We start from the raw sequence: 25,875 nt of genomic DNA, 5'->3' as shown, positions 1-25,875 counted from the left end.
TCTCACTCCTTAAAAACCAAGGCTTTACCTTGTGATGAAAAGGGAAAGTGAGAAGGGTCCCTAAGCCCATTCAACATGGGATCTTAACTTTCCTCTTCTGGGTCCACCCTACTCTCCTTAAGTTCTAGATCCACCAAGGCTTGAGAAATCATTTCAGGTAATTCCTTCCGCTTAGAGAGACTAACAACCTTCAGGTCATCTCCATTCGCTACTAGTATTACACTCCCTTCTAAAGGAGATCCACCGAAATCTCTGGGGCAAAATCCTCATCTGAGGCCCCTGATTCGATGACCAAATCCCCATCTGGGTCAATCTTCCTCTTTTTGGGATGTGACGGAACCAGAGGGCCCCCTAAGGAAGCCACTTTCAGGCAAGACCTACCAGCCTCAGCATTTCTTAATTAAGAAGGCATTAATAACACAAGCTCAGGAGAAAGGGGTTCCTCCTGATCTTTAATGCTGTACCTTTCTGAAGCATCCCCTGAATTGATCTGCATAGCCCCTGAAACTCCCACAACTGGGGTAAAAGGGGGTCCAGCAGAATCCTCCACTTGATTCCCTATACTGCGGTAGAAAGAAGTAAATTGGAGCACTGGGACTGCTGCTTCTTTATCTTGCCATGGTTCACCGCCACCGTGGTCATCCCCTCTCCTGAGGAGCCCTCCCCCCCCAATCACAAATAAATCACAGAGGTCTGCCAAAGAAAGCCCTGGAATTCGGGATTTTACCCGTCTCCACTTGGAGAATGTTTCCTACTTTCTCTATGAATTTAGCATATGATAGGTCTTCTGAGGATGAATAAGGCTCTGGTAAACCCTCCGGCGGCTCAGAGGGCATTCCTGTGAGGATGAAGATAATTGTGAGTCCGGACTGCATGGGGTAACCAGTGCTGGAATGTCAGTTGAATCAGACGGTTCAGGCGATGAAGGTGGGGAATGATTAGGAGACTAGCCTGTTCAAGATCTTCGAAAAAGGAAGTTAAAACTTGGAAATCTTTAATCTTAGCTATAGATGCCAAGGTTCCCGGTTGTGGTAGTAAGTGCACCGGCCTTGGACATGGTGTTGTAGGTATTGCAGCTAATAATATATCTTGAGGAGTCGTTCCTTTGAGTTGAGGTGAAGGTGGAATGACTGGTGATGGTCTGTACTTCTTTGCTAGGGGTACCTGTAGTGTAGGGGATAGCCTTTTGGTGCGAGACACCGAAGACAGGCATGAATAGGAATCTTCACTGTTGATGTCTGCTTCAAAGATTGAGAATCCGGGTCAGAAAGGATCTCAATGTCAATACCCTGTTTCCCCGAAAATAAGACATCCCCTGAAAATAAGACCTAGTAGAGGTTTTGCTGAATTGCTAAATATAAGACCTCCCCCGAAAGTAAGACCTAGCAAAGTTTTTATTTGGGAGCATGCCCGTCGCACAGAACACCAGAGCATGCAGCTGTGATTTTTTTACCCTGCAGGATTCACAGTTAGTTGTCATCACAAACCAGCATAACCAGACAACTATTCAGAATATGATAAATGTTCATTTTTTTGTTGAACAATATATGTGAATTCTTCTTCATGGAAAAATAAGACATCCCCTGAAAATAAGGCCTAGTGCATCTTTGGTAGCAAAAATTAATATAAGACACTGTCTTATTTTCGGGGAAACACGGTATCCGGACTGTCAAGTGGACGTTTTGGTGTTCCATGGGTGTATTTGTCCTTCTGAGATCTTTTTTGAGGCAAAGGTGGTTGATCCTGACCTGGTAGCATGAGTGAACTCGAGATATGCTTCGAATGCGTCTTAGTGTGTGTTGGACGCTTATGGTGCGTCGTAGGCTGGGAACATTTCTCATGCGAGTGTCTGGATGGAGTCGAGTGCATCGAAGATGCGCCGAGCGCCGATGTTGCGCCGATCTCTTTTTATGCTTCATGCGCGTTGAGTCTTTTGGCACCTGAGAGTGGGGTCGAACAGGAACAGAGCCCTGTGACCCGATCGACTCACCAGCGACTCTTTTCTTCTGAGGTACCTCTGCCGGAGCTCCGGCTCTCTTGGGCGGCTCAAAAGGTCTGTCGGACTGGAGCCTGGTACCCAGAGTGGTGCGACGTATCTCGGTCGGCCCGAAGGAGGAGGCCCTCTTTGTGGACGTCTTACCCTTCTTCACCGGTCCCGGCGAAGAGTGCAAGGAGGCTGTTGGGGCATAAGAACCTGTCCTGAGCCCCTTCATTTTCTCAGCGCGCTGGGCCCTAGGAGACATCTGACCACAGTCTCTACACGAGGCTTGGTCCTTGTCAGGGCCTAAACAGATATAGCAATAATTATGTCCATCGGTGATGGACATAATTTTGCCACACTGACAATATTTGAATCCAGATGGCTTCGTAGCCATCTGGGATCGAAAAATAGGCGGGGAAAAAAAAAATTGCAAAAAGGATTTCTTGAGGTGAAAAGATCTTCTGAGGAAGAAAACCCTGCTTGCAACTGGCTCGCGGAAAAAAAGAAACTGAGGAGAAGAGGGGAACACGCGGGAAGATCACCGCGCAGCCACACAGAGTCAAAGCTCTGTGACTCTCTGAGGAAATTCTGCCTACTTCGAGTCGAGACGCTTCCCAAACAGCATGGCTAATTCAGCCCTGCTATCAACGGGAAATAAGGCAGAGCAAAAAAATATATATTTCTCTAAAGGTGTCTTCTTCAGCCAGGGAGGCTTCGGATCCTCTCAGATGGGTAGGGAGAGGAAGGGAAAGAGGGATCCAAAAGGGCTACTCAACCCACCATGCTGCCCACGTCCCTTAAGCTCCCTCATTGGCGGGAACAAACGTTGGATCAGCTTGCCAAGCATGGAGACCGGAGGAAGCCCTACAAAAACCCCTCTTTCCTCAGTTTTTCTTTCTTTTTTTAAATTTTACCTGAGCTCAGCTTATCCCGGCTGAGTACAGAGTCAGTCTCCAGCTGCGGAGGAAGAGGGCATATACCATCACCACCACAATCGGCTTCCTGCACCCACTCCCTTTCAGCTGTTTCAACACCTAAATCCACGCTGGCTGAAAAACCAGCTACCGGACCATCTGAGGGACCCTCACCTCAGGAATTCTCAGCTAGGTGAGGGACCATTTGGTATCACTGCAGGAGAGTGGGGCAAATTAAATTTCATTCTTTTCTCCTTTTAAAAAACTTAAAGCAATCCCCAATAGGAAGATGCACATCCACCATGTCCTGGAAATGGAGATTACTGGCAGGCTGATGTCACTGCAGGAGTATTTATACTGTGATGTCAGCTTTGCTCTGTCACCATCTGATGGTTGAGGTGCATTACCCACTGGTTCCGAATGCTAAGAAATGAAATCTTTTCCAATGGAACAAAAGCTGTAGAACTAGGGGTCACGATAAGAAACTCCAAGGGGATAGACTTAAAAACAATCTAAGAAACAAAGGGGAAAGCTGACAGTCACTCAGCAGTGCATAGTTCAGAGAGAGAATTAGGATTAGAATTAGGGCATCCCGACAGTGAGGTTCCAATAATAAGAAAAGTAGTCCAAGTGCCTCTAACTAAAAATTCACCTAAGCTAAAAAATTCTAACTTACCCCTATCAATTAAAAAGCAGAATGAAAATACAAACAAAAAACAAACTTTGAAATGTTTGTATGCTAATGCCAGAAGTCTAAGTAGTAAGATGGGAGAATTAGAATGTATAGCAGTGAATGATAAACCACAAATACAAATCCTCCGTAATAGATTATTTGTAGAAAAATTATTTGTAAAAAAACTCTTAAACCTTCTGAATCCCAAACAAGGGTAAAAAGTTTAAACAATCTTCTAAATGTGTTCAAGAAAAAATATATTTAAGACAAAGGGAGGAACATTTCATATATTGTTGTCATAAATCCCCACCAGGGTTAATGTGACTATGAATTATAATCATAAACGGACCCCCTCCGTCCAATGTTTTTCTGAATTTATTTATTTATTTAAAGTCTCTTCTATACCGATGTCCGTTCGCACATCGCATCGGTTCACAAAAAACAAGAACTATTGGGCGGAGCCCTTACATATAACAGCGGAATACAATTAAGTTTTTTGGGCGGAGCCCTTACATGTAACCAGGTGAATACATTAAACAATATAATGTTAATAAGTCAATAAATATTTACAACAAGAACTATAAACATAACTCTAAAACAAAGTAGCAATGTACAAAGTACAAAAATCAGCGGGCAAAGGCATTCTTAGTCATAAATCGATAAGGCATTCTTCGTCATGGATCGATGTGTAAAATTAAAGAGGGGGTTTATGTAGTGGGGGTGACATGGAGTAGGCTTGCTGGAAGAGCCAGGTTTTCAGTTTTTTTTTAAATTTGGGTGTGTAGGTCTCCAGGCGTATATCATGAGGCAGGGAGTTCCATATGGTGGGGCCGGCGAGAGAAAAAGCTCTGTTTATAGTGGAGGAGAGTTTGAAAGATTTGATGGATTGGGCACGTAGGGTTCCTTGGAGTGCTGGGCGGGTGGGACTATTGGAGGTGCGGGGGAGGAGGGGGGGGTTGATCCAGTTGAGGTTGGTGTTTAACAGACTTTTGTGGATGATGGAGAGTGCTTTATAGAGAATTTGTGCTTCAGTGTTTACTGAAGAGGATGTTGGGGAGGTACCCGTACTGGAGAAGGTTTTCATGGGCAATGATTCACATGGACTGAATCAAATCACAGTGAACCTAGAAGATGTGGTAGGCCTGATTGACAAACTGAAGAGTAGTAAATCACCTGGACCGGATGGTATACACCCCCGAGTTCTGAAGGAGCTAAAAAATGAAATTTCAGACCTATTAGTAAAAATTTGTAACCTATTGTTAATGTGACAATTTAATGTGAATGTGATGAACACCAAGTGTTAACTTTTAAAGTGTATATTTTAAAAATATTTTTCACTGTTACCAATGGTGAAAGAACTTTCCTCCAAGGACTATGAAACAACAATTGTGAATGTCCCGGCAAAATTATGATAATCCCAAAATGGGTATTGATAGATGATGTTGATAATTGTAATCAACCCCATAGGCATACAAGATTTTCAATACAGCTTAAAAAAAAGCTTCTTTCAAAATCTCGACTTATCTGAGGTCTGTAATAGGTCACCGATGCAGCCGCGTTTCAGGTCCGTCCAGGGACCTTTCATCAGGGGTTTCAACCTCCTTCCACGTTCAGTCGGTGGGTGTTGAATTATTGCCTACACAGGTCTCACGCATAGGTCTCGATAAACTCTGTCCGGGTGTGACAACGCTGAAGTTCAACAGATTTGCCTTTTTAAACTTGGTGAAGTTATAGCCGCGTAACCAATCCGTGCTAAGCTCTGATGTCACAACGTACAGGTCTAAACACCCAATGAGAACAAACACGCTGCTTTCAATGCTAACTCGCTTGATTGTTTAAACACCATGAATTACAATATAGAATTCCAATCCAGTGATTCATTCATGCCATGTGGAGCTTGCGATTTTAATGTGAAAATCCAAAAGGCTTCCCGCTTATTCAAAAGCCTAATCCGATCACCCCCGCGGGGGGAGATCAGCACCTGATCGAGGATCGTCCATTTCAAATCAATAAAAGCGTGGCACTGTTGAACGCAATGTGGAACGATAGGAGCTGTCATTGTCTCTGTATTCAATTTAGACTTATGCTCATTTAAGCGTATCCTGATTTTCCTTGTAGTTCTTCCGATATATATCTTTGGGCAGGTACACATGATAGCATATACAACGAATTCTGAATCGCAGGTAGTATGAGATTTTTGAACAACTTTGTACCCAGTAAGGGGTAACAGTGAATGATGACATAGACTTAATTGGCATCTCAGAGACATGGTGAAAGGAGGACAACGAATGGGACAGTGCTATACCAGGATACAAATTATATCGCAATGACAGAGATGAGAACCCAGGAGGCAGTGTGGCGCTTTATGTCCGGGATGGCATAGAGTCCAACAGGATAAACATCCTGCATGAAACTAAATGCACAATTGAATCTTTATGGGTAGAAATCCCTTGTGTGTCGGGGAAGACTACAGTGATAGGAGTATACTACCGTCCACCTGGTTAAGATGGTGAGACTGACAGTGAAATGCTAAGAGAAATTAGGGAAGCTAATCAAATTGGTAGTGCGGTAATAATGGGAGACTTCAATTACCCCAATATTGACTGGGTAAATGTATCATCGGGACGCGCTAAAGAAATACAGTTCCTGGATGGAATTAATGATAGCTTTATGGAGCATTTGGTTCAGGAATAGACGAGAGAGGGAGCAATTTTAGATCTAATTCTCAGTGGAGCACAGGATTTGGTGAGAGAGGTAACGGTGGTGGGGCCGCTTGGCAATAGTGATCATAATATGATCAAATTTGAATTAATGACTGGATGGGGGACAGTAAGCAAATCCACGGCTCTCGTGCTAAACTTTCAAATGGGAAACTTTGAGAAAATGAGAAAAATAGAAAAAAACTGAAAGGAGCAGCTACAAAAGTAAAAAGTGTGCAAGAGGCGTGGTCATTGTTAAAAAATACCATTGTAGAAGCACAGTCCAGATGTATTCCACACATTAAGAACGGTGGAAAGAAGGCAAAACGATTACCGGCATGGTTAAAAGGTGAGGTGAAAAAAGCTATTGTAGCCAAAAGATCTTCATTCAAAAATTGGAAGAAGGATCCAACAGAAGAAAATAGGATAATGCATAAATGTTGGCAAGTTAAATGTAAGACATTGATAAGACAGGCTAAGAGAGAATTTGAAAAGAAATTGGCCATAGAGGCAAAAACTCACAGTAAAAACTTTAAAAAATATATCCGAAGCAGAAAGCCTGTGAGGGAGTCAGTTGGACCGTTAGATGATCGAGGGGTTAAAGGGGTACTTAGAGAAGATAAGGCCATCGCAGAAAGATTAAATGATTTCTTTGCTTCGGTGTTTACTGAAGAGGATGTTGGGGAGGTACCCGTACTGGAGAAGGTTTTCATGGACAATGATACAGATGGACTGAATCAAATCACGGTGAACCTAGAAGATGTGGTAGGCCTGATTGACAAACTGAAGAGTAGTAAATCACCTGGACCGGATGGTATACACCCCAGAGTTCTGAAGGAGCTAAAAAATGAAATTTCAGACCTATTAGTAAAAATTTGTAACCTATTGTTAAAATCATCCATTGTACCTGAAGACTGGAGGATAGCTAATGTAACCCCAAAATTTAAAAAGGGCTCCAGGGGTGATCCGGGAAACTACAGACCGGTTAGCCTGACTTCAGTGCCAGGAAAAATAGTGGAAAGTGTTCTAAACATCAAAATCACAGAACATATAGAAAGACATAGTTTAATGGAACAAAGTCAGCATGGCTTTACCCAAGGCAAGTCTTGCCTCACAAATCTGCTTCACGATTTTGAAGGAGTTAATAAACATGTGGATAAAGGTGAACCAGTAGATGTAGTATACTTGGATTTTCAGAAGGCGTTTGACAAAGTTCCTCATGAGAGGCTTCTAGGAAAAGTAAAAAGTCATGGGATAGGTGGTGATGTGCTTTCGTGGATTGCAAACTGGCTAAAAGACAGGAAACAGAGAGTAGGATTAAATGGACAATTTTCTCAGTGGAAGGGAGTGGGCAGTGGAGTGCCTCAGGGATCTGTATTGGGACCCTTACTTTTCAATATATTTATAAATGATCTGGAAAGAAATATGACGAGTGAGATAATCAAATTTGCAGATGATACAAAATTGTTCAGAGTAGTTAAATCACAAGCAAATTGTGATAAATTGCAGGAAAACCTTGTGAGACTGGAAAATTGGGCATCAAAATGGCAGATGAAGTTTAATGTGGATAGATGCAAGGTGATGCATATAGGGAAAAATAACCCATGCTATAGTTACACAATTTTAGGTTCCATATTAGGTGCTACAACCCAAGAAAGAGATCTAGGCGTCATAGTGGATAACACATGGAAATCGACAGTTCAATGTGCTCTGGCAGTCAAAAAAGCAAACAGAATGTTGGGAATTATTAGAAAGGGAATGGTGAATAAAACGGAAAATGTCATAATGCATCTGTATCGCTCCATGGTGAGACCGCACCTTGAATACTGTGTACAATTCTGGTCGCCGCAACTCAAAAAAGATATAATTGCGATGGAGAAGGTATAGAGAATGGCTACCAAAATGATAAGGGGAATGGAACAGTTTCCCTATGAGGAAAGACTAAAGAGGTTAGGACTTTTCAGCTTGGAGAAGAGACGGCTGAGGGGAGATATGACAGAGGTGTTTAAAATCATGAAAGGTCTAGAACGGGTAGATGTGAATCGGTTATTTACTCTTTTGGATAATAGAAAGACTAGGGGGCACTCCATGAAGTTAGCATGTGGTACATTTAAAACTAATCAGAGAAAGTTCTTTTTTACTCAACGCACAATTAAACTCTGGAGTCTGTTGCCAGAGGATGTGGTTACTGCAGTTAGTATAGTTATGTTTAAAAAAGGATTGGATAAGTTCTTGGAGGAGAAGTCCATTACCTGCTATTAATTAAGTTGACTTAGAAATCAGCCACTGCTATTACTAGCAACAGTAACATGGAATAGACTTAGTTTTTGGGTACTTGCCAGGTTCTTATGGCCTGGATTGGCCACTGTTGGAAATAGGATGCTGGGCTTAATGGATCCTTGGTCTGACCCAGTATGGCATATTCTTATGAAATATGTTTTCACAGAAAGGATGATGGATGCATGACAAGCTTTCTTGGAAGAGGTAGTGAAGAACAGCAAAAGACCAACTACCTCCTGAAAGGCCTGGACAAAGGCCAATCGTACATCTTGGCCCTCCTAGACACTAGTGGTTAGAGCAGTGGACTATGAACCAGGAGACCAGGGTTCGAGTCCTGGGCAAGTCACTTTACCTGGGCAAGTCACTTTACCCTCCATTGCCTCAGGTACAAACTTAGATTGTAAGCCCTCTGGGGATAGAGAAATACCTACAGTACCTGAATGTAGACCAGTGTGATATCTCAATTGAGATCAAGTGTCGGTATATAAAAAATAATAAATAAATAAAATTAATATCCTCTGCTTTCGACACTGTCAACCATAATATTCTAATTGAACGCCTCAGAGAAACTGGCATATCTGGAATCCCTCTTCGCTGGTTTAAATCATACTTAAACAATAGGCAATACAAAGTTAAAATTGGGAACGAGTCCAAACCAATCAATCAATCTGACACAAGATGTCCCACAAGGCTCCTCATTGTCCTCCACCTTATTCAACATATACCTACTTCCCCTCTGCCATCTCCTCTCTGAACTTGGTCTTCCACATTTCATATATGCGGACGACATACAGATCCTCATACCTGTGACTGATACCTTACCCAAAGACATTAAGACCTGGGCAACGGCCCTCCTGGCAATCAACAACCTAATCACCAACATCAATCTTGCTCTCAACTCTGCTAAAACTGAGCTCTTAACCATTTCTCCTCAAAACGTCAATATCAACTTCACCCCGCTCTACACACCACCTTCTACCATTTCCTTCTCACAACATGTACGCAACCTCGGCATCACACTGGACAATCAAATTAACTTAAAAAAATGCATCAACTCCACTTCAAAAGACTGCTTCTTCAAACTTCACACTAAAAAAAACTGAAATCTCTACTACATTTCAACGACTAATCCTCCATACTGTCGAAAATTGATTACTGCAATGCCATCCGCCTAGGCCTTCCCAAAAACACAACACAACCCCTACAAATGCTCCAAAATGCTACCGCCCATATCCTCACCAACACCCACAGAAATGATCATATCACCCCGTCCTCAAAGAACTGCACTAGCTGCCAATCACATCCCGGATCCTATGCAACCAAAACATGCATTGGTTCAATGAGTTTCTACTATTTCGCACCCCTGCAAGACCAACCAGAAAACAATACTTGGCAACACTACACACTCCATCACCTAAACTTACAAACCTTACTTCCACTAAAGACCGTGCACTTTCCATTGCAGGTCCTGCTCTATGGTACACCATGCCTACCGATCTATGCCAAGAACCCTGCCCAAAGAAATTTAAACAGAACTTAAAGACTTGGCTTTTCAAGCAGGCTTATACTTGATCCACCTGTTCCAACCCCCTCTCTCAAGGCACCCTACATGTTTCCCCCACCTCCCTTCCCTTCTCCGTCCCTAGTTACAGTACATGCCGCACCCTCCTCCATGCTGACTTGTGTACAGCCCCTCATCCTTTCAGCATACCGTTCCCGTATGCTATTTCCTTTTGTCTGTAAATATTTTGTCACTACATCCTTTTGACTATAAATATTTTGTCACTATATATGCCTTAATTTTCTTAACAAGCTTTCATTCACTTACTGTTCTAAATCGTTAGTTCTAAGCTGTTTAATATCCAGTTTCCAGCTCCCTGTAAAGCCAGTTTGCTACATTTTGTTCTATGTAAACCGATGTGATGTTCCCAACGAATGTCAGTCTATAAAAATGTTTAAATAAAAAATTCAAAAGATTTTCGAATAAACATAGAGGATCCCTTGTAGCTAAAGGATGGAAATAAAGAAAAGAGGTAATCTACCTTAATTGGGGTAATCTACACAGAGCAGCATGTCCTACATTAAAAAAAAAAGTTTTAAAAGACGGGTAATTTTTGTATAACACCTCCCAATCATTTTGAAAAGTGAATTCGTATGCCTCCCCGCGCCCCTTTTTACAAACCACCCTGTGGGTCCCTCTGATTTACAGTTGCAGCAGTGCTATAAATAAACTGTCTACATCGCCTCTAAGAGATTGCTCATTTTAATTCTTGCATTAAAAGGTATGATTTTTTTTTTCTTCTCTTGGTTTTATTTGGAACGCTGTTCCCTTCCCCCTTTCTCCTTCTCCGCGACACTGTGTTCAAAGAGACAGAAGGCACGAAGGAAGAAGTATCTGCCACTATCTGTTCCGGTCGTGGCACATTTATGGGAGATTTACCAACCTTTGCTTTGCAATGACTTCCATATAATGAGCTTTCCTTGACTGTTACTCACCATTTCGTTGCTAGTGTCCCTTCTCTGGTTGCTAAGGTACGCAGAGAACGGTGCGCGTGCACATCCCTGTCAGCGGAAGCTCCTATCCAATGACTCTCAAGAGCGGAAGCAAAACACAGACGGTAGCCGGAAGGGCCCGCCAATAAAACAAAGCATTATGGGTAAACCCCTTGTTCCGATTGAGCCGTAAATGGTCTTTCAAGGGGCTAATGTGTGTAGTGGAGGCTCAGTTAACAGGTGGTCTAATTTATAAAGATGATTTAACATAAATAGCTTTGAGTCCTCTGCGTTAACTGAAAAAGAAAACTATTGCTCACCATCTACTTTTCAAACGTATACATGAGCAGTGACGTTCTACTATTTTTAGCAAGTTGCTTTAAGATTCGCTAGGTGAAAAAGCTTGGTTTTCATAAATTAATCGCAGGAACTCTACACCATAGCTCTGGAAATGTAGGATTTACATCTAACGCCATGTCAAAACAGCCAGCCTGTGCTAATCCTAAATTTGCTCCCATTTCATACAGTAGTTTGTGGTTTCAATTGCAAATCCATACATGCAATTAGAATAACGTTTACACTCGCCCTGTTGATATGGAATTGTATGGTCAGTAAGCAGAAATATACATGCCCTTACTTTGCTTGGGGGGGGTGTTCCAAAATCTTGAGACAATGTCCTACAATTTATTGCATCATTTGGCAAAAAGCATATGTAGACATGTCAAATTATATCACACTATGATATCCATCTGGTTCTAATTTACCCAGTTTGTTTTTTACATTGAATCTCTACTCCAAACAGTTAAATGTAAGCAGATACCTGTGTAGGATGTGAGCAGGGCCGGCGTGCCCACTAGACAAAACTAGGCGCTAATTAGTGTGCCAACCAGTAGGGGGGCAGCAAAGAGCAGCATGGGAGTGCCGCAAGTGGAGCCCATCCTGTTCGCGGCTGAGAAAAGACTCTGCAACCGTAAGCAGTGCCCATTCTCGTAGCCGAGAGAAGAGATTCAGTGGGTTGCGAGCGGTGCCCATCCTGCTCGCAGCCAAGAGAAGCAGATCTGGCAGGCCGCGAGCAGTGCCTCTGTGTATATGAGACAGAGCCTGTATGAGGCAGTGAGAGTGCATGTGTGTGTGAGAAAGGGAACCTGTGTAAAGGTGTGTATGCCAGAGAGAGCGGGAACCTGTGTGAATGGGAGGGGGTGTGTGCAAGAGAAGATTGTATGAGGGAGTATACGAAAGAGAGGGAGCCTTTATGAGGGAATGTGTATGTGAGAGGGAGCTTGCATGAGGGTGTGTGGGTGAGAGCGATAGTGTTAGTGAGAGAGTGAGTCTAAGGGTACGTGTGTGAATGAGACAAAGAACCTAAGGGTGTGTGTGAGAGAAGGAGCCTATATGAGTGAATAAGGGCATGTGTATGTGAGGGAGAGAGGGTGTAAGAGCGAGAAAGCTTGTGTGTGTGTGTAGTAGAATGTGCATGTGTTAGAGAGCCTGTGTGTGTTTGTGAGTGAGAAAGAACAATCATGTATAACTATGTGTGTATATATGAGAGAAAGGAGAAAGTTTGCGCACAACAATCCCTGCTCCCCACCCCATCAGCTAATCCACGACAATCCCAAGGGAAGTCTCACCTCATAACTCTAAATTTTTTTGAAGGAGTGAATAAACATGGAAAAGGTGAACCGGTAGATATGGTGTTTTTGGATTTTCAGAAGGCATTCGACAAAGTCCCTCATGAGAGGCTTCTAAGAAAACTAAAAAGTCATGCGATAGGAGGCGATATCCTATTGTGGATTACAAACTGCTTAAAAGACAGGAAGCAGAGTAGGATTAAATGGTCTGTTTTCACAGTGGAACAAGGTAACAGTGGAGTGCCTCAGGGATCTGTATTTGGACTAGTGCTTTTTAATATATTTATAAATGATCTTGAAAGAGGTACGACAAATGAGGTGATCAAATTTGTGGATGATACGAAATTAAGCAGAGTAGTTAAATCTCAAGCAGATTGTGATAAACTGCAGGAGGACCTTGTGAGGCTGGAAGATTGGGCGTCCAAATGGCAGATGAAATTTAATGTGGATAAGTGCAAGGTGATGCATATAGGGAAAAATAAACCTTGTTATAGTCACACAATGTTAGGCTCCATATTAGGAGTTATCACTCAGGAAAGAAAGTATAAACTAAAAATAAATATTATGTATACATTTGCCTTGGTAATGACCAGAGTAAATCCATTCTCTGGATGATGGAATAAAGCAAATTTTCACTAGGTGGTGCAATAATCAAGTTTTGCCAGTAGAGGGAGTGCAGAAATCCTACAATGTATGTGCCAGTTCTGTGTTTCCCCTGAGAGAGAGACATTTTTCTAAATTGTATAGGCAGAAAGGTGTGTTTGTATGATCCTTCCCAAAAAGGAGAGAAGCTAGAGCTTTCCTGCTTTAAATGGAATGCCAAGAGCATCAAGTTTTTTTGGGATCAGAGAACTTCTGCATCTGATACAGCACAATGAGGGAGAGATGTACCTTAGCTTCAGTATATCTGAATGTTCCAGATGCAGCAATATGGGCCTGTTGTTCAGCTGACCTGTTGTATAATCACAGAGGCTGCCTTTGAAGCACCTTTGAAGTGCTTCTCCTCTCTGAGTGTCACAGCACCCTGGCTAACTACATGCCAGAAGGAAGGAAGAGGAAAAACTCTGGATTCAATCCCTTTTTTAAATTATTCTCTTTATTCTAGGCAGTGATAGAATATAATATGAAAAAGCAATAACAGGCAATCAATTGATTAGTAATTCTCTTCCTGGGGAAAGTTTTTCTGATAGACTGTTCCACGTAGCTGTTGTGATCTGCTATGCTGATGGGAGGAGCAAGCAGATGGGAGTAGCAATCTGATAGGATCTACTCCTCCAGAGGGGAGGAGTTGGCAATCTGTTAAGGATCTGCTAGGGAGTTGGCAATCTGTTATGATATAGACAGCTGAGTTGGCAATCTGTACCAGCGGAGTGCTAGAGAGGGTGCTCAGCTGGACAGGAATGTAAATAGGTGAATCCTTGGGCCGATGGCAGATGACAGCGCCCCCAGGAGGATATCCTGAGAGGGACCACCAGCTAGGCTTGGTGGTCCCTCTCAGGATATGGAGACAGACACAAATAGCTCTTTTATTAGACAGGTAGTAGAACCACCAGAGGTGGCAGTAGTGAGCTGATATACCCGGCAGGGCTGAAGTCCCTCAGATACTGGAACTGCGATCCCAGGGTTGCTGAGCTGTAAAGAGACTGTAGATAGTGAATAGACAGGGTATGCTGTTATACATAGCCAGTACTTAGATGATAACTCACATAAGATCTTGAGAAAGCTCAGTAGCTGGAAAGGTTTAGGCCCTCGAGGAGCGAGTACCTGGGTCCAGGGAAAGCTCTGAGAGAGCGGTGGTAACTCACAATTGTCTGTATCTGTAATAGCTTCCAGGCAGTAGAGAATCTTCAGAGTGTTCAGGAACATGGGCCCTCGAGGAGCGAGTACCGGTTCCAATCTGCAATCTGAAATAGAGAAAAGAGAGCGAGGCCCCCGAGGAGCGGGTACCTCTGGTAAGTCTGAGGAGGCAGAGTAGCTTGGACGAATTTGTATCCTTGTCCGAGTCCGATTCGTAGTCCTTGCTAACTCAATCTGTTAGTGAAAGTAAAGACCTTTTATGTTGGAAGCGGATGACGTCAGTTCAGGGGGACGCCCCTGAGGTTCGCGCCCTTGCTGGTACATACTTCGGAGCGCGCACCCTACGTCATCAGGAACATGGAGGATCCACAGCGTTGAGCTGGCCTGGGGACGCTGCGACAGCAAGCCGTCCATCAGGCCCGGAGGGAGTTGCCATAGAGGTAGAGAGGGTGGAGCGAGGGCGAAGAGCAGGCACAAATGCAACAGTAGCCAGCCCACAGTTCTTTCCCACAGACTACGTTCCTAATCTCTATCTTTATACATTTTTTGTTCTACTGCAGCTATGTGCAAATTGTTAATCTATGCAGTTCTAACATTATATCGTTCTTTATTTTTTTCTAACAACTCCTCAGAAAGTCCCCTCTATCACACCCACATCCCTTATGCATACAGTTACCATGGCTGTTACTGGGTGTTTTGCCAACCAAGTTCATATCTGTCCTCCAGATTATGCAAAATTCCCAAAAAGCTGTGTGCAAGGTCAACTGTCAGCAGTTTTTCATTAGGGCCCAAGTTAAAACAATAACAGCTCTTTTTAAACTAGTCAGGCCCAAAAGATTATTAGTTGTTGTACTGTTATTAACCCTTATACTGCTGACTCTCTACACCAGCAATTCTCAACCGGTGTGTCGTGGCTCCCAGTGTCCCCCCTGCCCCAGTTGTGCTTCCCTTCTCCCCAGGGGCGGACTGGCCTATCAGGGGATCGATTATCCCCCCGGTGGGCTGATGCAATTAGTAGTAGAGAGACCCTGCGTGCCGCTGCTGGAGGCCAAGCTGGCAGCAGCTGAAGAGTGGAGAAACCCTGCGTGCTGCCACCAGAAGCCAGGCCAGTGGCGTCTGAAAAGCAGAGGCTCCATGTGAGAGAGGAAACTTGCTTGTGTGTGTATGTGAGTGGCAGCTTTGTATGTGTGTGTGTGTGTGTGGTAGAATGGGTGCCTGGGTGCATGAGTGGCAGCATGGGTGCGTGAGTGGCAGCTTTGTGTGTGTGGTAGAATGGGAGCAAGAGCATTTGTGTGTGATTGAGAGCTTGCATGTCAGTGAGAGAGCATGTGTGTGTGACAGAGAGAGACTGGTCAGAGGTGATGTGTTTCTGTGTGAGAGACAGAGACTTGTCAGGGAGGTGACTGGTGTGTGTGTGTGTGAGACGGGTCAGTGAGGTGACAGGTGTGTGTGTGTGTGCAAGACAGACTAGTTAGGGAGGTGACTGGTGTGAGACAGACTGATCAGGGAGGTGACTGGTGTGTGTGTATGTGAGACATAGACTGATCAGCGAGGTGACTGGTTTGTGTGTGAGGAAGAGAGACTGATCAGGGAGGTTACTGGTGTGTGTGTGAAGAAGAGACTGGTCAGTGAGGTGACTGGTGTGTGTATGTGTGAGGAAGAGAGACTGGTCAAGGAGGTGACTGGTGTGTGTGAGACAGAGACTGTGTGTGAATGACTGGTTGTGGACACTAAGGAAGAGGACTGTGAGGACAGAGCTTCAGCAGCCACTGCTGCTTCTGGTGTGTGCTATTTGCCTGCAAGGGAAAGGAGTAGGAGAGTTGCTGGAGAGGGTAAATAAAGGTGTTTTTTAAAGTTTATTTTTCTTGATTGACTGCCATTTTAATAATTGGGTATTATGTGATGTCTGCTGTTTTGAAATATTTTATTGATATTTGGACAGTTTTTAATAATTTTTATGAGTTTTTAATTGTTGGATGTTATTCTGTTCATCAGCTGTTTTGTAATATTTATTAGTATAGTTTTACAATTATTTTTGTGTGGGGATCTATAGCAGCTTGGCTTGTTCTGTTTTCCTTAGTGTTTGCATTAGTGTTTAGGGCCTGGTTTTATATTTGTAGTTTTGCCTCTTCATAGATAGGGCTGTTACTGTTTGAGTGTGTTCCATAATGTAGATGTAACTTTGTGCGGGTTAGTTTGTGTGCATTATTGCAGATCCTGGGACTATGTTAGATGCTATATTTCTCTTTCCATTTCTCCAGGTTTGCACTGCATGCAGAGTGGCTTTTTTGGTTTTCCATTCCAGTTTGTCTCCATATTTATAATTTGTGGTCTTTCTGTACATGGTGAAGGTCAGGTCTGTGTGTGTGACGAGGTGAGGTATTTTACTAGCATGTAGGCATTTGTATCAATCTTATTTGTTGTGTTTTCTCAATAGGACATGTATTAGTGGTAAATTACTGTCTTTTCATAAGGAGGGGTATTGTTCCTGCCAGTAAAAGGAGTTTGTTTTGCTTTTACTGAGATGTTATCAGAACCAGAATATCTTTTTTGTATGGTGATTTGTACAGGTAATGCCCTAGTTCTGCTGTGCACCCATTGTTGGGGCTCAAGGGGGTTCCTGAGGATGCAGAATGTATATGTTTACATTTAGCACCGTGATGGTCACATGTTCAGTGTGTCATGCATGTGAGAACCATCTGTCAGGCGTGTCCCAGCTGAAAAAAAGTTGAGAACCACTGCTCTATACTATGGGCAAAGTTAAACACACACTTGGATTGATCCAGAACTGAAACTGTAAGTAAGCTGCATGTGGGAAGACATATCGCATGGCAGCCCATCTTTAAACTTGCTTGGGAACAAAATACCATCCCTCAAGTATTTCAGTGGTAGGCTGAGAATAATATTCTTTTAGAAATTTACAAAAGCATTTACACATTAAAAATTGAGTTTTACATGTGTAAATGTACTTTACCCATGTAAGTGGGCTGTTGAAATTTGCTGCAATATATGTCAGTGTAGTGGGTTGTAAAAATGGCGGTTTTTGCCTTGTAGTCTGGATCATAAAAAACACACTTAAGAAAACAACAATAACACTTTACACCCTATGTGAAAGTATGAAAAGCCACCAACATAAAGGAAACTATTTAATGTGGGGGATAATTAGGGGGTTTTAATAATTTGGTGGGTTTTTTAATACATATAAAAAATTGTTTGTATAAGACAAGTATGAATAAAGGATTGAAATGACATTAAATAGTTTCCTTTATGTTGGTGGATTCTATATGTGTTAGGAAACTCAATTCCTTCTGTGTTGTTATACCATGAAAGTATGAAAAGCTACATTCTGTATCATATATGCACAAACAGTTCTTATGACATCTGACAAACACAGGTATTTTAAATATTCTTATATTTAGTAAGATTCAAAAGGTTATGTGCATATAAAAGGCAGTAGTAGTATAAAAAGATATTTATAGTGACACATCCCTCACACATTCCCAGGTGCAAGCAAAATATCAGGAAATCAGGAGACTCAGTCTTGGGTCTTCGGATGGCTAATGAATCTTCAGTCTGTCTTAGCTTTTATGCTACATTTTGGGCTTTCAGCCCAACTATTCTGTGTGAAGCCGCAGCTGTTGTCTTTCTAACCTAATCTTAATTATGCAGGAGATTTCTGTTTCTAATGTAATCTTAGTTATGCGGGAAATGACCTTGTAGCTAGTTTGTGAGTTCTGATTTCTACTTGTGACATTGAAGCTTGCAGACTTCAAGTTAGAGGAAGGGAGGGCTACAGGGGGAGGGTGGGGGAAAGAGCAGAGAAAAAGCAGGGAGGCTACCAAAAGCCCACAAGCTTGTAATTTATTTAAGCAGTGTTGTGTCTGTTATCTGCATGCTAACCTTGTAAGAACATACTTTTACCATCACATCTTGTGCTAACCTCTGATCAAACTTTCAAACATGAATGGGGCCTATCTGATTCCTATCCCATACTTCCTTGGCATTCGGGTAAGTCAATCACAAGTGGGTTATGCACCTCTGCTAGAAGATGGAGATGGAGCAAAAGCTGATGCCATGGCTATATAGTCCTGCCCCGACATCAGCCCAGCAGTATTCTCCATCTCCAGCAGATGGTGTACATGCATTTCCCTTCAGGGGATTGCCTGTGAGGAAAAAAAAAAAAAAGAAGAAAGTTGGAAAGGAGATGTCGATGTAGACCTGCTTGCCTCCTGAGGTGATACCGTGCAGTTCTTCCCTCAGAGTGCCTCAGTTTGGCAGCCTTGACTGGCCTGGACCTAAATTCCAAATAGCAGTTGCAGGCTCAGAGAGGCTTGGCAGTTGTTAGGATTTGTGGGTTTGTGGGCCCTGGGCTGAGGAGAGAGATGGTACCGCCCATGGGGAGAAGCCCCGTGAGTCTCATCATCAGGAAGCGAGGTCTCAGCTGCTAGGTGTGCAGGACAGCAGGTACTGGAGAGAGAGTAGAGAGAGAGGCACTGCCCACGGAGCAGGGAGTGCAGCAAGAAAGTCACACAGGCATGGAGGTGCCACAGGATCTGTGGAGCAGGATACACCGGTGAGGGTTCCTTAGTAGAAATGATAAGGTAGTGGTCCGCAGGGCGGGGTACACCGATGAGGATTCCTCAGTAGAGAGAATACGTTAATGGTCCGCAAGCGAAGTACTCACAGTGGAAGTAATGATAGTTCCAGAGGAAGCCCTGGAGAATGGGGTAGGCAGCAGTCCTATGCGAAAGGCCCTCCAAGGAGCAGATAGCCAGAGACGAGGAAAGGGCCCCTGAGGAGCGGGTACCCGGGACGTCTCACACCGAGGAAGCAGGAGCTGGAACGGAAGGTCCATAGTGAGCAAAGCGGATTCAGCAATGGGGAATGACGTCATCCGAGGGGGATGCCTCCGAGGTTTCCGCCATGATGTGCTTAAGACTGACTCGGATGCGCGCATGCCTAAGGAGCTCCGAGGGAAAGATGGCGGTCGGCAGCATCCACGCCATCCAGGGAGGCCCGGGAACAGGGGCAGGCAGGCTGGTGATAGCTGGCAGAGGCCGCCAGTCTTCCTAGTGGAGTCAGTGCAGTAAAACAAGAGGTGAGCAACAGCAGTCGCAGCCACCTGCAACTGACAAGTGTAACAGTACCCCCCTTCTTAGGGCCCCTCCCCGGGGGTTTGGGTTTTCTTGGCTGAGAGGCATGGAACTGTTTGATAGAAGTCTTTAAAATCATGAGCGGTCTTGAATGAGTAGATATGAATCGGTTATTTACACCTTTTGGATAATAGAAGGACTAGAGGAAACTCCATGAAGTTAGCAAGTAGCACATTTAAGACTAATCGGAGAAAATTCTTTTTCACTCACCGCACAATAAAGCTCTGGAATTTGTTGCCAGAGGATGTGGTTAGTGCAGTTAGTGTAGCTGGGTTCAAAAAAGGTTTGGATAAGTTCTTGGAGGAGAAGTCCATTAACTGCTATTAATCAAGTTTACTTAGGGAATAGCCACTGCTATTAATTGCATCAGTGGCATGGGATCTTCTTAGTGTTTGGATAATTGCCAGGTTCTTGTGGCTTGGTTTGGCCACTGTTGGAAACAGGATGCTGGGCTTGATGGACCCTTGGTCTGACCCAGCATGGCAATTTCTTATGTTCTTATGTTCTAACAATACTGTTAACATATTCTGGGGTTAGTTGGGAGGAGTGGGACTTTCAGCATGATTGTTGAGATTATTCTTGTCTGTTCTTTCATTATCTTCCGGCTTGAGATGTGCATCAGAGCCAAGTGCCTGTAACTAAAAACTCACCTGAGCTAAAAAATTCTAACTTATCCCTATCAATTAAAAAGCAGAATGAAAATACAAACAAAAAAGGTGGACAGAAGGCAAAACGATCACTGGCATGGTTAAAAGGGGAGGTGAAAGAAGCTATTTTAGCCAAAAGATCTTCATTCAAAAACTGGAAGAAGGATCCAACAGAAGAAAATAGGATAATGCATAAGCGTTCACTTTTTTGAAGGAGTTAATAAACATGTAGATAAAGGTAAACCAGTAGATGTAGTATATTTGGATTTTCAGAAGGCGTTTGATAAAGTTTTTATGAGAGGCTTCTAGGAAAAGTAAAAAGTCATGGGATAGGTGGCGATGTCCTTTCGTGGATTACAAACTGGCTAAAAGACAGGAAACAAAGAATAGTATTAAATGGACAGTTTTCTCAGTGGAAGGGAGTGGGCAGTGGAGTGCCTCAGGGATCTATATTGGGACCCGTACTTTTCAATATATTTATAAATGATCTGGAAAGAAATACGACGAGTGAGGTAATCAAATTTGCAGATGATACAAAATTGTTCAGAGTAGTTAAATCACAAGCAGATTGTGATAAATTGCAGGAAGACCTTCTGAGACTGGAAAATTGGGCATCCAAATGGCAGATGACATTTAATGTGGATAAGTGCAAGGTGATGCATATAGGGAAAAATAACCCATGCTATAGTTACACAATGTTAAGTTCCATATTAGGAGCTACCACCCAAGAAAAAGATCTAGGCATCATAGTGGATAACACATTGAAATCATCAGTTCAGTGTGCTGCGGCAGTCAAAAAAGCAAACAGAATTTTGGGAATTATTAGAAAGGGAATGGTGAATAAAATGGAAAATGTCATAATGCCTCTGTATCGCTCCATGGTGAGACCGCACCTTGAATACTGTGTACAATTCTGGTCGCCGCATCTCAAAAAAGATATAGTTGTGATGGAGAAGGTACAGAGAAGGGCAACCAAAATGATAAAGGGAATGGAACAGCTCCCCTATGAGGAAAGACTAAAGAGGTTAGGACTTTTCAGCTTGGAGAAGAGACGGCTGAGGGGGGATATGATAGAGGTGACTCCATCTGCACCATTAATGACAGCTTAGGGACGCTGTCGACCCAGCGATTTCTTGCTCTTGTTCAGGGGTAGCAGTTTGGCCTGGAATGTCCTCTCATGTTGTCCGCAAAGACAAAGAAAAAGGAAAGGAACGCCAGAAACCCTCTGACGTCACTGCGAAGGCCGCCAGCAGCCCGCCTGATTCCCCCTCGGGGACAGGCTATGTGGACATAAAATCTGTGGTTCTTGAGGCTCTGTGACCAGACATTAAAATTATTTCCAGTAAGGTAACTGAAATTTCTGCTAATCTGGGCAGTTTTGAGGCTCGATTTACAGAGTTGGAGACCCGCATCTCCGATAACCAGGATGGCCTCCAGGCCGCTATTGCAGCTCTGCAAGCAACGGTAGCAAAACAGACTGCAAAACTCGAAGACCTGGAAAACAGGTCTCGCTGCTCAAATTTACGTTTTATTGGCCTACCTGAAACCGTGGATGATAGTCAGCTGCCCACGGTGCTGGAGACCTGGCTGGAAAAAGAGCTAGGCCTCTCTCAGGCACAAGGCTGCCTGCATATCGAGCGCGCGCATAGGCTGGGGCCTAGGCTGCCCAACGCAGCCCGGCCACACGCAGTCATGGCGAAAATTCTTAATTACGCCCACAAGCAGGAAATTCTGCAGGTGATCTGGGCTAAAAAAGGGCTTTTCTACGATAATGTTAAGGTACTGGTGTTCCAGGATTTTTCCCCGGCCATAGTGGCGCAACGTAAGGCTATGGCCCCTATTTGCACACAACTAATAGCGCAAGGAACCCGGGCTACGTTGATTTATCCGGCCCGCCTCCACATGGCTACTGCGAAAGGTGTTTGCTGGTACAAACAGCCGAGGAAGCCAAGAGCCTTCCAAAGCCCCTGCAGGGATGGAAGTAACCCCGGAATGAGCAAGCACCGCGGTGATCGGCTATTTGGCAGCAGCTTGATGGGCGCAGGAACAGTTGTTTTTTTTCCTTCGCTTTTCTGGGTCTGCTCCCAGAGCCCTTTGCCTGCACAATGATGAACAGCCTATGGCGCTTCATTCAGTGCTGCGAATGGGTGCGGGGTCATTTTTTTTTCCCTGAACACAGCGCTTGATTGTTACCCGGTGCTTCTCAGCCTTTTTGTTCAAGTCGTCCTGTTTTTTTTGTTGGATGCATTGGCTGAGGGCCCCATAGATTTGGCAGCTATGGGGGTTTTTTTATGGCTGGCTCTGCTACTGGGTTCAAGGACCGGGGTAGTGTCCGTGTTAACTTGCCCCAGTGGGTTGGAGTTCTCCGGAACTTGTATCCCGCTTTCAAGCTGCCTACCTGCGCTGGCTGGACTGCTGAATGTTGGTTGCAGTCTATCTGGGGTTTTTTTCTTCAACCTGACCTTTTTTGCGGTCCGGGTTTTTCGGGGTGCTTGGTGGTGTTGGCCTGTGGTCTTTTCCTCTTTTTCTCTTTCTTTGAACCTAGAGTCTATTTTTTTCTCTGCAGTTACTGGCTTGTTAGCTTTTGTAGTCCTGGTTTTTGTTTTGTGGCCACTTATTGCCGCTGGCCTTACTGCGTAGCCAGTCATGGCTTTTGTATATGGCTGGCTATGGCTGAGGGTCCTAAAGTTTAGCCAGACATGTTTTTTTGTATGGCTGGCTATAGCTGATGGTCCTATGGCCTAGGGCTTTATGATTGTTCATATAGCCCTAGTTGCTAAGAGTCCTGCCCTGTTCGACTACCTGTTCCCAATGTTGCCTGGTGTGGGCTGGGATGCTGCATGTAGATGATAATATATCTGTACTGCCCTAACCTTGAGTTTAGTTATTAGCATGGTGTTATTGTAGTGCATATGATTACTACCCTGAACCAATCAAGCCTGATACTTCACTTTGAATACATATACAGCACAGCTCACTGCTTCAACTGCAGGGGGAATGAAGAAAAGAGGATTTATATTCAGACAACAACCAACAAGGACTAAATTGCACAGGCTGGGCAAACAAATAAGCGTGGGAGTAGCTTGCTTATTACGGCGGTTTCTACCCCTAACCAATTAGGCTTGATACTTCACTTTGATGCAGATCCAGCACTGCTCTCTACATCAATGGCGGGGGTGGAAGGAAATTAGAACCAAAAAGTTACCAATAAGGGCCCTGACCTCAGCGGTCAGAGTAACAGATAAGTATGAGAAAAATAAGTACGAAAGCTTGTTGGGCAGACTGGATGGGCCAATTGGTCTTCTTCTGCCGTCATTTCTATGTTTCTATGTCTAGATGGGGGGTGGGGGGAGGGCGACCAGCATGGTAGTGGTCTCATTACTTGCTATGAGATGGGAAGGGAACAGAGGGGTAGTGGGGAGGGAGGGGGAGGGTTGGGGGGGTTGGGCGCGGGAAGGATAAAGTATATGAGTGTTCTGTGTTCCATTTTATTCTATGCTGTTCGGGTGTGGTCATTTCACGGGGCCTGCGGTTACACGGGTGGGAGCCTGGGCTGGGAGTGCTCTCACTGCTATTTTAATATTGTATCTCTATAATTACTGTCTGTTCTGGTTTTTATGGCTAAAACTGGTATGGAGTTAGTCACTTGGAATGTATGTGGGATTAATTCGCCCATTAAGCGTTCAAAGATTGTGTCATTTTTGAAAAAGAAAAGAGCTAGTTTAGCCTTTCTCCAAGAAACTCATCTTAATGATGGGGAACATGAAAAACTGTGTCGCTACTGGGGAGGGGATGTTTACTATGCCTCGGCTACTACTCATTCAGCGGGTGTAGCCATCTTGGTTGCCAAGAGCCTCCCCGCTCAAAGTCCATGCTGAACTTAAAGATCCTTTGGGAAGGTATATTATTCTAGTAGCAGAACTCCATCGGGTCAAGGTCATCCTTTGTAACTTGTATGCTCCCAATACTCACAATCCCGGTTTCTTTAGGGAAATATATAAATCTTTAATAACCCATTTGGGTGATAATATCATAATTGCGGTGACTTTAATACCATAAGGGACCCCCAATTAGATAAATCTACCCCCCCTCTGCCATGATGTTGGTTATGGTCAAGGCCCCTCCTTTTTGGAGCGCTCATTACACCTCATAGATGTCTGGTGCACCCTGCAGCCCGGAGAGAAAGATTTTACTCATCTCTCTCGGGCACATGGCACACTTTCCAGGCTGGATTATTTCTTAATTAGTGCCCGGACTTTCTCTAAGGTAGCCTCCACGAGCATTGATGAGATTCTCATTTCGGATCATGCCCCGGTGTAGCTGGAGGTGGAGTTCAGGCTTACTAGCCAGGCCATGCATCCCTGGTGCTATCCATACTATCTAAGGACCCTAAATTTCAAGAATATTTGAGGGATAAATGGGTAAAATATGTGGACTCGAATGTTCAACACATTACCTCCCCTGTATTGTTTTGGTATATGGCTAAGGCTATCTTAAGGGGGGATATCATTTCCTATATAGCCCATAGGCGGAAGACCATGGACCGCCAACTTCTGTCCCTGACTGCTCAGTTAATCTCAGGATGGGCAGCCTTGAATAGGACTCATACGGGTTCAACTAGGGCACAGTTCTTAACTGTCTAGGATGAACTTAATACACTATTACATCAGAGAGCCCGTAAGAGTTTTATGTATTATCATTACCAGCTGTACCAACACAGTAATAAGGCCGGGAAATTGCTGGCTAATTTTGTGCGCACGGCGCAAGAGCCTCAACATATCCCCGCATTGCACTCGGCAACAGGCCTGCTTCTTACGGAGCCCGGGACTATTTTGCAGCGTTTGAGGGAGTTCTATAATACCTTGTACTCCTCGGGGGGTTGGGACAAGGATGCGTGTGAGCATTTCTGCTCTTCCTTAAGTCTCCCCACACTCACCAGGGCACAAAAGACCAGCCTGAATCAACCAATTACCTTGGAGGAGGTTTTGTATGTAATTCGTCATGCCAAACCCTGTAAGACCCCAGGCCCTGATGGGTACAATGCTGAGTTTTATAAGTCCATGGTTGATTTAGTTGGTGTCTCCTTGGTGTGGGTGTATTCTGAACTTCTAGAGCAGGGTTACTTTCCTCCCCATGTGAACATGGCCCATATTGCCCTTATCCCGAAACCTGGGAAGGATCCACTTCTACCCGAGTCGTATCGCCCAATATCTCTGTTGAATTATGATCACAAGATTCTAGCTAAAATCATGGCTGACAGGCTGGTGGACATCCTCCCCTCGCTTGTTGGGGAGAATCAGGTTGGTTTCGTTAAGAAGCAGTACGCCCTCACCAGTGCTCGTAAGGTGCTTGACGCCATGACCATGTGTCAACAAATGGGGGCTCCCTTTCTGGCCATTAGTTTTGATGCCAAAAAGGCATTTGACCAGGTGGAGTGGGAGTATCTTTTCTATATCTTGTGCACGATGGGCTTTGACGGGCAATTTTATAATGCGGTTCATCTGTTATACCATGCACCAGAGGCGACTATAATTGCTAATAGCTTTGAATCTTAATCATTCCCTCTGGCTAGGGGCACTCAACAGGGGTGTCCTTTATCTCCCTTACTCT

At 44.0% G+C, this 25,875-nt stretch overlaps 1 protein-coding gene across 4 annotated transcripts in view; it reads right to left on the bottom strand.

Annotated features, from left to right (window-relative positions):
* Nucleotides 1-11,201, bottom strand: part of DNAL1 (dynein axonemal light chain 1) — a 106,905-nt gene extending 95,704 nt beyond the window's left edge. The window contains exon 1 of one of the 4 annotated variants that reach the window (XM_029598665.1): nt 11,044-11,201. In XM_029598665.1, the coding sequence (XP_029454525.1) occupies nt 11,044-11,046 (3 nt within the window). In that variant the 5' untranslated portion in view covers nt 11,047-11,201. The other 3 variants (XM_029598667.1, XM_029598669.1, XM_029598666.1) reach the window with 3 other exon arrangements.
* Nucleotides 11,202-25,875: the final 14,674 nt, after the last annotated feature.

This window comes from Rhinatrema bivittatum, chromosome 4, assembly GCF_901001135.1.
Source record: "Rhinatrema bivittatum chromosome 4, aRhiBiv1.1, whole genome shotgun sequence".
Taxonomy (NCBI): Eukaryota; Metazoa; Chordata; class Amphibia; order Gymnophiona; family Rhinatrematidae; genus Rhinatrema; species Rhinatrema bivittatum.
Note: the sequence above shows the minus strand (reverse complement) of the source record. Positions and strands in the feature narration are given on the sequence as shown.